The sequence below is a fragment of the Clytia hemisphaerica genome, unplaced genomic scaffold (assembly GCF_902728285.1).
Source record: "Clytia hemisphaerica strain Z4C2 unplaced genomic scaffold, Clytia hemisphaerica genome assembly, whole genome shotgun sequence".
Classification (NCBI taxonomy): domain Eukaryota; kingdom Metazoa; phylum Cnidaria; class Hydrozoa; order Leptothecata; family Clytiidae; genus Clytia; species Clytia hemisphaerica.
This window is the reverse complement of record NW_027103949.1, coordinates 452,557-464,950: the sequence shown is the minus strand read 5'-3', so window position 1 is coordinate 464,950 and position 12,394 is coordinate 452,557. Positions and strand designations below refer to the sequence as shown.

The window sequence follows — 12,394 nt, the reverse complement described above, 5'->3', positions numbered from 1 at the left end:
ACCAACTCTTTCCCAACCCCCCGTTTCCACAACAACAAATCGTACAACAACTTAATGTGCTACAAGAAGCACAACATCAACCAGAACAACAACCAGAGCCACTCGTTTCACAAGAACCATCAAATCGACCACTCAACTGCTCAGCAAAAACCTCAAAAAAACGACGAAAAGCCTTCCGAGGAAAACCCAAAATACTGCTTTATGCATAATTTCTTTTAATGATTTCTTTTTATTGATTTTTTTTGTTTTTTTCTACACTGTTAAATTTTTTTTCTCGGTTTTTTCGTTTTTTAAGTAATTTTTTTCTCATACCGGGTTTCTTTCTTTGTACCGCTAAAAAGTGCGTATATAAAATCTGCATTCAAAATTCAACCGACCTTTCAAAGGGCCCCCCCTTCAAAAGCAAGAAGTTTCTAACAATGGCACTAGCTTTTTGTTTATTAAGCCAAATCTAATGATTTTTCATTTCGTTGGAAATATATTTGAGAGTGGAGAGATTCCAATTTTTCATTTTAAAACGAGAGAAAAATCGAGGTTTTCGGTTCTGATTTTGTTCGAATGGTTCTGTCTGTCTTGCTTAATCGGAAAACAAAGATTTCCCTTCAACTTAAAGCAGACATTTCGGTCCCCGCTGACGTTATTACGTAATGTTTTTGCGCTCGTCTATTCTGTATACTGAATAAAATATTCAAAAAAAAAGATTATCTTTCTCTCTGTTATTGACTCATCTCAGTTGCAATTTTCTCCGCTCTAGCACTCTGTAAAAATTTTCAAAAAAGTTTTTAATAAAAAAATACTGTCCATCAAACTAACTCAACATTTTCGATCAAAGGGTCCTTCGAGATGCGTAAGTGTTAAGATAGTTAGTATTTAAATAGTTATGTTAATAGTTTAGTTCTCTTTAAGGTCAGCTAATACTCTGTTAGGTAAATAGTACTCTGTAGGGTCAGTGGTAATATGTAAGGCCAGTGGTATATGGTAGTGTCACAGCTGCTTACCGATAGATCGTGAAGTCAAAGATTTATGTCGAATGTGTCCTGTCAGTCAGAAAAGAAAAAGAAAGAGTGTAAAAGGTATAGCATGCATGTGTTCACGCGTAAAAAAATGAACTGTCAGTGTACTGCAACCCTTCAAATACTAAATACACTTTATAAACATTAAGGGGCTGTTCACATTGAAACCGGGATGACCCGGCTAGGTGAGGTGGGAGTGATCTATTCTTAGTAATTAGATAAAAAACTGTGATGTAATGTTCGAAAATCCATCCAAAATAGATCCCGACCGGGTCAGCCCGCCTCCATATAAACAGGGGCTGTTTAGGGTTATTCTAGATTTTATAAAGAAATGAACATTTTTCGTACATGGGCTTGGTATGACTCGCCTGCCAGTAATATGCGTGCCTTAGCGCAAGTGAAAGTCGTAGGAAGCTGTTCGTCGTCATTAACAGTCAAAAAAGAATAAAAAATCAAAGGGGGGGGGGGCGGGGGCGGAATTAGGGAAGACTTCAAATTGCTAAGTTTCGAAATCCGTTCCAGTTAGGGTTTAATCCTCAGCGTTCTCACACTCTCTGTGGTATAATGGTCAATAAAACGCGAATGAAATAACCTTGCTTTTGTTTGACCTAAGTCATGTGAAAGTAACTGGTTAGTCAGTCCATAGACTGGAGTCGTTTATAATGCATGTAATACTAATAATAAACACAAATAATGATACGGGATTTACTTTGTATAAACGACTGGAAGAATCTGGTGTTCCAGCCTTATAGATACCGGGCCTAGCTACGCAGAAACTTGCGTAGCGAGAAAACAATTTATCAAGCAACAACAAACTCTCAAAATAAAATCAACTCAAATGAAAAACTTTTAACACACAAATCCACACACATTTTATTTTCAAGAATTTTTTTTTGAGCGGGAAAAAATTTTAATTGCGATATTGACTCTTTTTTTTTGTTTGGAGTTAGTGCACAAAGGTTTCTAGACGACTAAAATTGTTCCCTTTATTACTTTTTGCTTTATTTCTAATATATCTGAATTAGTCGTCTAGCTTGCTAGACTAGTCAGTCCAAGATGCTGACGGGTAGCTCATTGAAAGCGTCAATAGTTGCGAAAATGGGCCTCTTATAACTCAAACAAATAGAAAAAGTAAATAACAATTTCGTACCAAGTTTTCCTTTCTTTGCATCCGCAGCATTTTTCTTGTCCTCTTCAGTGGTGCTTTCACGTTTAGAATTCCCTTCACTTTTAATGGAACTTTCCAATGAAGGTCTGGAATGAATTTCGCCTGTTGATGCCGACTTGATGGTCATTTGCTCAACCTTGAAATCAAGAGCATTTTCACGTTTAAATAGAATATAAATCTAACTTTTGATGCAGTTGACGCTCTCTAATTCAATTTTCAATTCAGACTTTCATCGAATAAGGGAGCGTACCGAAAAGTAGAACTACACGTTTATTTTTTTAAGAAACTAGTTTTACCAAGCAGCCTCAATGTTTCTTAAGAAATCGGCCTTTTGAGCCTTAAATGTTTCTTACATGTTTCTAAACTTTGTCAAGCTTAAAGAACGCATGTCGATAATACAATAGTCTAATAGACTAATGTACGGTACTTTCCTATCTATATTGATTTTCTTACTTTCTCAAGTGTTTCTAACTGTTATGTAATTTTTTTTCTGGAACTTTTCCTTGATTGAGTTCTTAAAAAAAAGAATCAAAAAATGTTATTTTCTCATTCTCAGCATCAGCATGTTTCTTAGATGTTTCTTAGTTTTTAGGCATTCTGAGCCTCATGTTTCTTAAAATTGTGTTTCTTAAAAAAAAGACGTGTATGGAGCTTAAACTGTTCTTCTTCTTCAAAGATTGTGGATTTTACTCAGGCTGCTTTTTATAGGTCATATCAAACCTCCTCGAAAAGGACGTTGTTTTGACCAATCCACAGGACACGTAAATTTCTATGAAATGATGTTAGCTGACAGGCAACACAGATTTTGAAGGAACTTCGAATCGAACGAAATATTGTTCATCATAAAAGAGTAGTAGTTAGCTTCAAAAAAACTAAATAATTGAAGCAAATATCAAAGCTTCTACGCAAGATGCACTTTTCATCTGACAGCCAGCGAAGGTTCATTAAGATTAAAGGTTTTAATTTTTAAAAATTGGTGTTCCCGTTTCATATCAGACACATATTTCATATCAGGGCAGTATCTGCCTATTGTTATATTATGCTGATATAAGCAAAAAATGTTTTTTCTTTTCCTCTTTCTGACCAATCTTGCTCAACATCCGTGTCAATCCAATGTGAAAAAGCTTGTTAATTTAAATTGATGAGTAAGCAAACGTTATCACTCTTATTTAAAAACAAGAAAAGTGATTCTTATAGATCAATTCAAAGGGCTAAAATATATGAACCTGCAAGACTTCAGGGACGTCTCTTTCCACATCACGACGATCCTCTTGAACAACCAGTTCCGCAAGGCGACTCAACTCACTCTGGTCTTTTCTTTGTTTCTTGTTACCAAGAGATTGACTCCTGATTCTAATGGAGGAGTCTTCCGTTTGGTTCTGATTCTTCGATACTGGTGTGATGTAGACGAAAGGCCCTTCATTTACCAAGCCGGATTCTACATCCTTTTCATTTGTACCTTCTCGTTGAGCTTTGATTCTGAGCGGCGCTGATTTCATCCGCCGGTGACCCATACGTTTTACGCTTTTATTGAAGTCAGGTCCTGGACTGGATTGGTTCAACTAAAAGCATTCGTTTTGAAACATTTGAAGATTTTGTTTCCCCAGTGGTATTTCTCTCGATATACCCTATCGGTACAAACTTTCTAGGCAAAAAGTAACGAAAAATCACTTGGTTGGTAACGAAATTTTTAGAGACGAAATTTCAAAGCCGAAGAATAATTTTTACCAAATGAAATTTTGGTGCTACTACGAAAAATGATTCCCACAAAAAGCTGTATTATTTCCTCTAAAAAACCGACGTTACTTTTGTAAAAGAATCGTCTTCAAAAACTATTCGACAAGTGACAAAAAGTGATATCACAGTCATTCAATTATAGAAAAGAATTTCAAGAAGAAGTGTTCTTTAAAATGAAAGCTTTTTTTGTTCGTAGTCATTCAAGAAGCCTATATGATTAAGCCAAAAATAAGACTCGTGTACGCATAAACTTGGAAATGTAAATAAAAACACACCTTCTTTGTAGCCGATTTAATGGGCGTGTAAGGGGAAAGCGAGCCAGCCGTATCTTGACACAACGGATGTTCTGAAGCAGGAATATCCTGATCAATTTTGACCGGCTTAAAACTGGATGACGGCGTCGGACTTTTTCGTGCACCGATCGTCTTGACGGGCACTTTCTTGAGCCGGTTTTTATGGTCGCTTTCTTCCTCAGATGAATCAACGTTGCTTGATATAAGACGGTTCAGGATTTGATTACGTAAGTACTTCCTCCCTGCGTAGAAAATGTTTAAGATAACAGTTGGTTATCAATCAGTTCAGTGTGACTAAAGGAGTTAAAGGGAAGTAGATAAAGATTAGCCTTTTTTGTCGGAGGAGAACCTCTGATTGACTAATATCAAACACCTACAATGATGGTCAGAATATGTTGGCATTTTCCGGGTATTTTAGCGTACTTTGAAGAATTTAAAGTACGGCCGAGAATCCCATGTTCAGGTTTTCTACTTCAATCAATCGAATATATCGATTTTGGGGGAGGATAATGGTTTCCAGGCTATATTCTCAGCTTAGTCAGCAGGTCCTAAGCTTTGGTGAGATCGTATGTTGTCTCAAAGTATAGCTTTAAGGAGAACATTCTCCCTTAAGCTAAGGAATTTAAAAACTACTTGCGGTTTTAAACTTTTGCTGGGGGACTCCCTTTTTGCCAATACAATGGCCGTAATTGTGGTCACTTTGTCCATATGCAGGTTGACACTAAGAAAGAATTTTCTTTGCCGTTCACCTTTGTTTACTTTCGATTTCACCATCTTCTGTTTACCACTGGAACTGGCACTGGTACTAACGCCGCTAGTCGACGGAGGCGACGTTTCATTAGGTCCCGGACCGTCAAAATGATCTTCTGTAATGCTCATAGCTCTTTCCGTTCTTTCTGGAGGTCGATTGAATGGCTGTTCCTTTTCAGCTTTGGCTGCTTTGATTCTTGATTCCCACTCATTTCGTCGTCTACGTGCCACCTGTAATGAACGAATGAACGAACGAAGGAAGGAACGAAGGAAGGAACGAAGGAACGAAGGAACGAACGAATTGAAGGAACGAACGAACGAACGAACGAACGAACGAACGAACGAACGAACGAACGAACGAACGAACGAACGAACGAACGAACGAACGAACGAACGAACGAACGAACGAACGAACGAACGAACGAACGAAGCAGCCTAACAGCAGGCCAAGGAGTCACAGAGCAGTATGTTTAATGATTTTAATTCTAGAGCATCTACCTACCTGCATTGCTTTGACTTCTTTGGGAGTCAGATACTCAATTTTCTCGATATTTTCTTCCCGGATCTTTGGGAACTCACTGAAACCTCCGCTTGTTTTCGATTTGTGTTTGAAGGTCGTGGAATTCTTGACTTTTCGCAAGGCCGAATCTGTCGGTTGGTGACTGTCGACCTTTTCAAAAAAATAATTTAATCAATGCCACCAGCTTTTGGTTTGTCAAATAGTACAACCTCGTGTATATTCAATGGCATGACATTCTCAGTGGCGGAGAAAACTTTGTTAATGATTTTAGATATAGGTCAGTGGTATCCGTCTTAAAAAAGCGGTTACCAAATCCGCAACTTTGACCGAAAAAAAACTGATTATACCGGGTGCGCCACAAAAAAGTTTCTCTCTTTAAAACTAATTTTCTCGAAATATAACATTTTTAAAAGAACCATTCTTATTTCATCGGAAAGAAGAAAGATAAACTTAAATTTTGAGGGGTCATTTATTAAATTTGATCCAGTAGATCAAAAGTTATACTCAATTAAATCAAAAAGTTAGTTTCTGAAAGTGGTCAAAAACGTTAAAAATGGACCTATCAAATTAAACAGAAGCATAATTACATGATGCATCAGTATTTTCGTTTCAGTAATCAAAAATGATTATTAGCTGTCTAAATGACCTTTTGTTATATAAAGGAAGGTTGAATTATAACAGAAGGCGTAGTGGTATAGTGGTTATCATCCTTGACTCCCGCCTGGGAGGCCCGAGTTCGATACCCACCGTGTCACTACGATTCACTTGGCAAGTGAATGTACCTTCGCCCGGGTCAACCCATGCCATGTGAGGGGAATTGGGTACCACTACTCTGATACAAGAGTGTGGGGAGATATATCAGGCAATGTGGTGTGGTGACGAAATTCATAGGGTCAGACTTGCGAGAACGCATGGTTCTCCCGTCCTGATCGAGTATCGTTGCTATACACCATCGGTTCTGTGTGTCGCGAACATAGGATCGGCAGAGTCTGATAAGCGCGATGATTTCCCTATCCTAAGATAGTGAATGCTGTCCTGGGGTTGGGCCAATTCCCCATGTGGGATGGTACATCTCTCTCTCTCTCTGAATTATAACAAATGGAAGAAAATTCGTCGAAAAAGGCAAAGAAATCTGGCAAAAATTCATAAAATACATCAGATATGGGTTTTGAGGTACACCCAGCCCTACATCGACTTTATCCAGTCTAGAACCAAAGATCTGAGGAAAATTTCGGTAAAAGTAAATTAAAATGATTCTGATGAAGATTTTAAACCCTTTCGACCCATCAGTTTCAAAATTTAAGTGTTTAGTTACGGAAAAATGCTCTTAATCATGTAAAGGCTATGGCGATTGCCAATTTTAAAATAAAAATTTGATAGCTCGATTTTCAACGTTTTCGAGCACTTTCTGAAAATAACTTTTTCATTCAATTGAGCATAACTTTTGATCTGATGAATCGAATTTAATAAATGACCCATCAAAATTTAAGTTTATCTTTCTTCTTTCTGATGAAATAGGAATGGTTCATTTAAAACTTGTAGATTTCGAGAAAATTAGTTTTAAAGAGAGAAACTTTTTTGTGGCGCACCCGGTAGTTTTCCGAAAGATTGAAACATAAATCATATGCTGTGGAAGAGAAGCGGAAACCCGCGGAGCAATGTTCAGTAATCGACTACAAATAATTTATTATAAAAGTTGAAAGATATCATGAAAGTTATTCAAGAGAGAGAGAGCCAATCTGCATCAGAGAGCACATGAAGAACAGGAACACAAATTCGTTAGAGGAAGTCAGCAGTCTGATCTTACCTTAGCCTGTCGAACGAGTGATCGATTTGAGTTGTTGACGTTGGAATTATCCTCTTCTTCTTCAGCTGTGTCGACCTCTGAAGTGACTTCTGATGCAAACATGGAATCGCTGTCTTCACTATCTTCAGTATGGAACAATGATCGATTGTTTTCTACACAAAAACAACAAAAACAGTTGCTTGGTACAACGATCTCAGAGAAAGGACTCTTTATAACTACTTTCTGATAATTTAACAGCAGCCTGGTGTACGATCATCCGAGGAAGGCGTCCTGGCGCCCCGGCTGGTGGGAATAACGGGCGTTAAATCATGCAGCAAGTAAGTAACTGAACTACAATTGTGGTCAAAACTGGTGTCCGATGACCCTTTTCCACCGGTAAGTCCCCCCTCTCCCCCTAAAATCAATGTTAGAGTTGAATTTTTGCACGTTCGCAAGACTCACCATCAATATTATTATAGATTGGCTTTAAACTTACCCAACCGTGGAGAGGGTCGATTCTGCGAGAAAAGTTCACTTTCTTCCTCGGTCGACGCTCCGTCACTCAAATTCATTGGTGAAACTGGTTGCGGTGGATTTGCAGAAGGCTGTGTGTTCGATGATGACAAACCTTGAGAAAGGAAAAATGAAAGACGTGAGAACATTTGGTCGTTAGAAAATGTGTTAAATTGAAAAGAACATTGCATTTACGAATCGAAGAATTTTAAAAAAATTCACTCTTTTTTATATAGGAATCGGTAAACTTTTGCTGAGTCTCGGTTGTTTTTAATTTGCACTTTGAGCCCCATCCTGTTCTTATATTTAGGGAAAAATTAGGATATCATGGGCTTCATACACGATTTTTCATACATTAACCCTTCAAATTATTCTTGAAATTCAAAAATTCTATAGGTTCAGCATTATTCTTAAATCTTTCACATTTTCTTGGCAACTTTTAGGCTCACTGTTCTTATGAGATTATTCTATGACAAAAGAGTGAATACACATTTTTTTATAAGAACATTCTTGAGTTTAAAGCCTAAAGATGTTCTTATTAACATGTTCTTATTTCCACCATTTTGTGAGTATTTTTGTCCATTTTCCTAAGAAATTGGGTGTTTTTAAGACTGCTAAGCCTTGAAATGTTCTTGAAATGTTCTTAACTTGTTCTTAACATTTTGGCCATCGAAGCCTTATGTTCTTATATAGTTTGTTCTTATAAAAAAACGTGTAGAAAGGGATACCCACCTTGTTTCGCATCATCATAGCTTGGTGATTTGATCAACATGTAAGGACTCTTCGTATGATGATTACCACTGCCACCTGGAAGTCCGTTACTCGATGAACGTTCCAATTTCAAATTCAATTCCCTTCTTTCACCAACTGTAGATGTCGAACTACTCTTACGTAATTTGGCTGGTGAAGATTCAGCGCTTCATATGAAAAAAAACAAACAATGGTTTTACAGAATATGTAGTCACTAGTTCTGGGGTCGATTTATAGATATACGTGCTGACACAATATTATGAGTTATTGATAATGATATTGTTGAGCTTACGGAAAAAATATTCACAGAGTATCTCACGCTGAAAATTTGATTCTGAAAATTCTGCGAGGTTTAATTTTGCAAAAGCCTAAAAAGAATCTGTACGTGGATTTAATTACAGTAGAATCGCCAAAAGCCGAGCTTCTATAAGTCGAATGACTCATCCCCTTACTGTTCGAGTTATAGAGACTCTACTATATATATGACAGAAATACAATGAACTTTTCCCAAGCAAAATTGTATGTATATTCCATATCATGGCATTCTAAATTTAGAACGCCATGTTCCATATTTATCATTTATCTCATGAGAACATCATGAGAACCGCCAAATCAACAAAAAGACAACACGTTTTGTTTAAGAAGATTATCTACCTCGATTCCACCAGTGGGGAAGAAGAATCTCTTGGAGTTGTTCCATAATGTGTTTGTCTCAAGATGGTACCATTTGTAAGGAACACTTCCGACACAGGTTCAGGGTGCATGTGTGTCACCGTTTTCGGTTGTGGTGGACCCATCTCCGTTTCGGGGTAGTACTGAAAACAAAAATTATAAAATAATGAATGAGTCTTATTAATACAATTACTTCTTTTGCCAAGCCCTTTTTAGTTAAAGGTTTGATTTTTACATAAGTGTTCCCGTTTCATATCAGACCCATATTTCATATCAGGACAGTGTCTTGCTATTGTTATATTACGCTGATATAAGCGAAAAATCTTTTTCTTTTCCTCTTTCTGACCAATCTTGCTCCACATCTGTGTCAATTCAATATCAAAAAGCTTGTGAATTAAAATTGATGAGTAAGCAAACGATATCACTCTTATTTAAAAACAAAACCTTTAAATTTGGGAAAGCAGGCTTTCACTTGTGCAAAGCAGTAAGGAAGACTTGCAATTAAAGATCTAAGCGAGAATTGACTTAATTTGAAATAGGGAGATACAAAAGAGAATTGCTGCAATAAGGTTAAAGAGACTAACGCATTAACTAAGCCAAGCTAGTAATGATTCTGATTGCTTTTTTCCTCTTCTATAGAATCAGCCCTGAGTTTAGGCGTCCCTCTCTATTGAAAACCTTTGTCCGTGAAGTCAACTCTCTATGATTCGAACTTCTCAATTTTGAACTAAGACACTCGTTCCTTTAGATGGAAAATGGCTTAAGATATTCCCTGTAATTTCAATTCTTTCTTTATTCGAAGATGATTCTTTGTCCCTTGAAAATCGAATTAAAAAGAGTCAACTATAGAAAAAAAGATCATAGCTGACAAATGGAGATATACCTCGGTGATGTCAGTCGGTGTTTTCATGTTGACTGTGGTATTGTATGCCGTCTTCTCTCGCTTTCGATCTTGAACCACAAAATCTTGTATTCTAAGTGCATGAAAGTTAAATTAGTATTTTGTATAATGAAACTAGATATTTGGCATCGGATATTAAAAAGGTTCAAAACATCAGCTTCGTGATTTAGAAAGGGTCGGGTGTCTAAATCTCAAGGAGATAATTTAGAATAATTTTGAAAGATTGAGTTTATTATAACTTTCATTCGTCTTCCAACAGGATTCAAAACTGAACGCGATCAAAAACGTCCATCCAGATAATACAGGGAAAATAAAACAATAGAAAAATCTTTAATCGGATTAATTTAATAGCGAGCTAAAAGATTTCTAGATTTAATTTCGCTGATCAGCCAAAAAAATTAAAAGTAGACATGTAAACGATAGCAATAGCAAATCTACATTATTTCACGCCAAGAATATGTTGAAAATTTCCCGTCGATTTAATTTCGCGAATAGGCAATCTCAAGCGATTTGCGGGTTTTTTTCTCGCAAAAATTAAATCTCGCGAAAATTTGCCCCGTAAAAATATTCTTACTTGTGGTTCCAATGCTCAACTGATTCACAGATATTCTTTTTCAAGTGGAACACTTTCCGCGCGATGTCTACCCACAATAAATGAATCTCATCGTTAGTAAGAGGGCGTTCTTGATGGTCCGCCACTGGCGGGGGCGTTGGTGATGGTTCTGTGGTGAAGACATCAGATGGACCATCAACATTGGTTTGACTGTGAAGACTGGAGCGACTTGAACGTGCATTGCCAGAAGTTGAAGACTGTAATGAGAAAAACAGAGATATTTTATTTGTTTCCTATCGTTAAAACACAACACCTAGTACAATTTCTTGACGCCTTCTATCGAATGAACAGCCCAATTTTCCTCTATCTTCAAATGTGACATCTTTAAATTCGAAAAAAATTAATATAACACATTCGGCTGGATCAATGGATTATATGAGTTTGACAAGAGATCGTTTCACGCAAAGGAACAAGGTTTGTTTACGAAGTTCACACATCGCTTTTTAGAGCTTATACGTATTACGTAAGTTACTTACCGTCATTAAGGAGGCAAACGTTCGAATCTGTAGAGGAAGCTACGTAACTTATTAATTATATGGTCAAAAAAAAGATTGAAGAACAATTAATTAAATAAAACATGAGAAACCTTTTTACTTTACTATGAAAAAAGTCAATGGAGAACATTGAGAATTCTTAGCTCCTAATAAAACACTTACCAGAGAATCAGTTGGTTCTTGTGAGAGCTTAGGTTGGAGAGTTGTTGGTGAAATTTCCACAGGAGATTCAGTTGAAGTAGAAGAAGTAGTGGTATCTTTGGAAACAGAGCGTGTGAAATTCTCCGTCTTCTTCTTGATGACGTGTACGACGTCCTTTGTGTTAAGTTCTTCTTTCTAGTTGAGGAGAGTTTTTTTATAAAGCAAATCTCAAAATCCAAATCACAATACTTATGTTTAAAAGTCTCTAGAGACGGTAGTTGATTTTCGATTTTTCTAGATTTTTTTCTAACATTTATAGTATAATACTGTCACCCTGAAAACACAATTCTTGTTGAGCGAAATATTACTATTTTCAAGAACTTTGAAATTTGTTGCCTGTCATCAGACCCTATAAATCCATGGCAAAATCAATTGTCGGATGAAGTTAGATCTCGTTTAAAAAAAAACATAGATAGGCAAATGACAAGGCGTGCCAAAAGACGTAAAATGTGGGAAAAGCAAACGTCACTAATTGGGGACTGGGCTGAGCTTTGAACTCACGACAGTGCATTGCTTCAGCATTATCTGAGCTATCTAGTCCATAATGGAAGCTCGTTCGAGAGAAAAGTCACGTTTTCGACCAAATTACAAGGCGAGATGCCTATATTATAATTTTTTATACAACATGGTTTACCTCATGCCCCTAAGACCCCATAGACTCGACTGTATAGGAAATGTTGATCTTACTTCGAGCTCAGTAAGGAATTCTTTGATTTTGGCTTCACGAACAGCTGAGTTAAATTGATCTTCTGTTTTCGTCAAAGTATTGATCCGTTCTCGAATTGCTGCCATTGCTGAGTCAACTCTGGTAAAGAATTAATTTGTTTGAAGAAATACTCTGGTCAAGGTCGCAGTTTGAATTATATCTCTTTCCAATGTTCCGCAAACTCCGCGAAAGCAATACACTCTTCTCGAGATGCATAAATTGATTGTTGTCCTCGTTTTCAAGCCGATTTCATTGCTATGAAATTATACATTTAAAC

General features: G+C 36.9%; 1 protein-coding gene across 3 annotated transcripts in view; it reads right to left on the bottom strand.

Moving 5' to 3' along the window:
- LOC136810054 (1-phosphatidylinositol 3-phosphate 5-kinase-like) overlaps positions 1 to 12,394 on the bottom strand; it is a 47,491-nt gene that overhangs the window by 8,369 nt on the left and 26,728 nt on the right. For 2 of the 3 annotated variants that reach the window (XM_067066624.1, XM_067066626.1), the window contains 14 exons: positions 12,099 to 12,216; positions 11,373 to 11,546; positions 10,678 to 10,913; positions 10,086 to 10,176; positions 9,185 to 9,345; positions 8,513 to 8,697; positions 7,764 to 7,895; positions 7,289 to 7,440; positions 5,464 to 5,631; positions 4,961 to 5,192; positions 4,194 to 4,453; positions 3,408 to 3,743; positions 2,164 to 2,317; positions 999 to 1,037 (listed from right to left, as the gene is read on the bottom strand). In XM_067066624.1, the coding sequence (XP_066922725.1) occupies positions 999 to 1,037; positions 2,164 to 2,317; positions 3,408 to 3,743; positions 4,194 to 4,453; positions 4,961 to 5,192; positions 5,464 to 5,631; positions 7,289 to 7,440; positions 7,764 to 7,895; positions 8,513 to 8,697; positions 9,185 to 9,345; positions 10,086 to 10,176; positions 10,678 to 10,913; positions 11,373 to 11,546; positions 12,099 to 12,216 (2,438 nt within the window). The remainder of the gene's footprint in view (positions 1 to 998; positions 1,038 to 2,163; positions 2,318 to 3,407; positions 3,744 to 4,193; positions 4,454 to 4,960; positions 5,193 to 5,463; positions 5,632 to 7,288; positions 7,441 to 7,763; positions 7,896 to 8,512; positions 8,698 to 9,184; positions 9,346 to 10,085; positions 10,177 to 10,677; positions 10,914 to 11,372; positions 11,547 to 12,098; positions 12,217 to 12,394) is intronic. The other variant, XM_067066625.1, reaches the window with a different exon arrangement.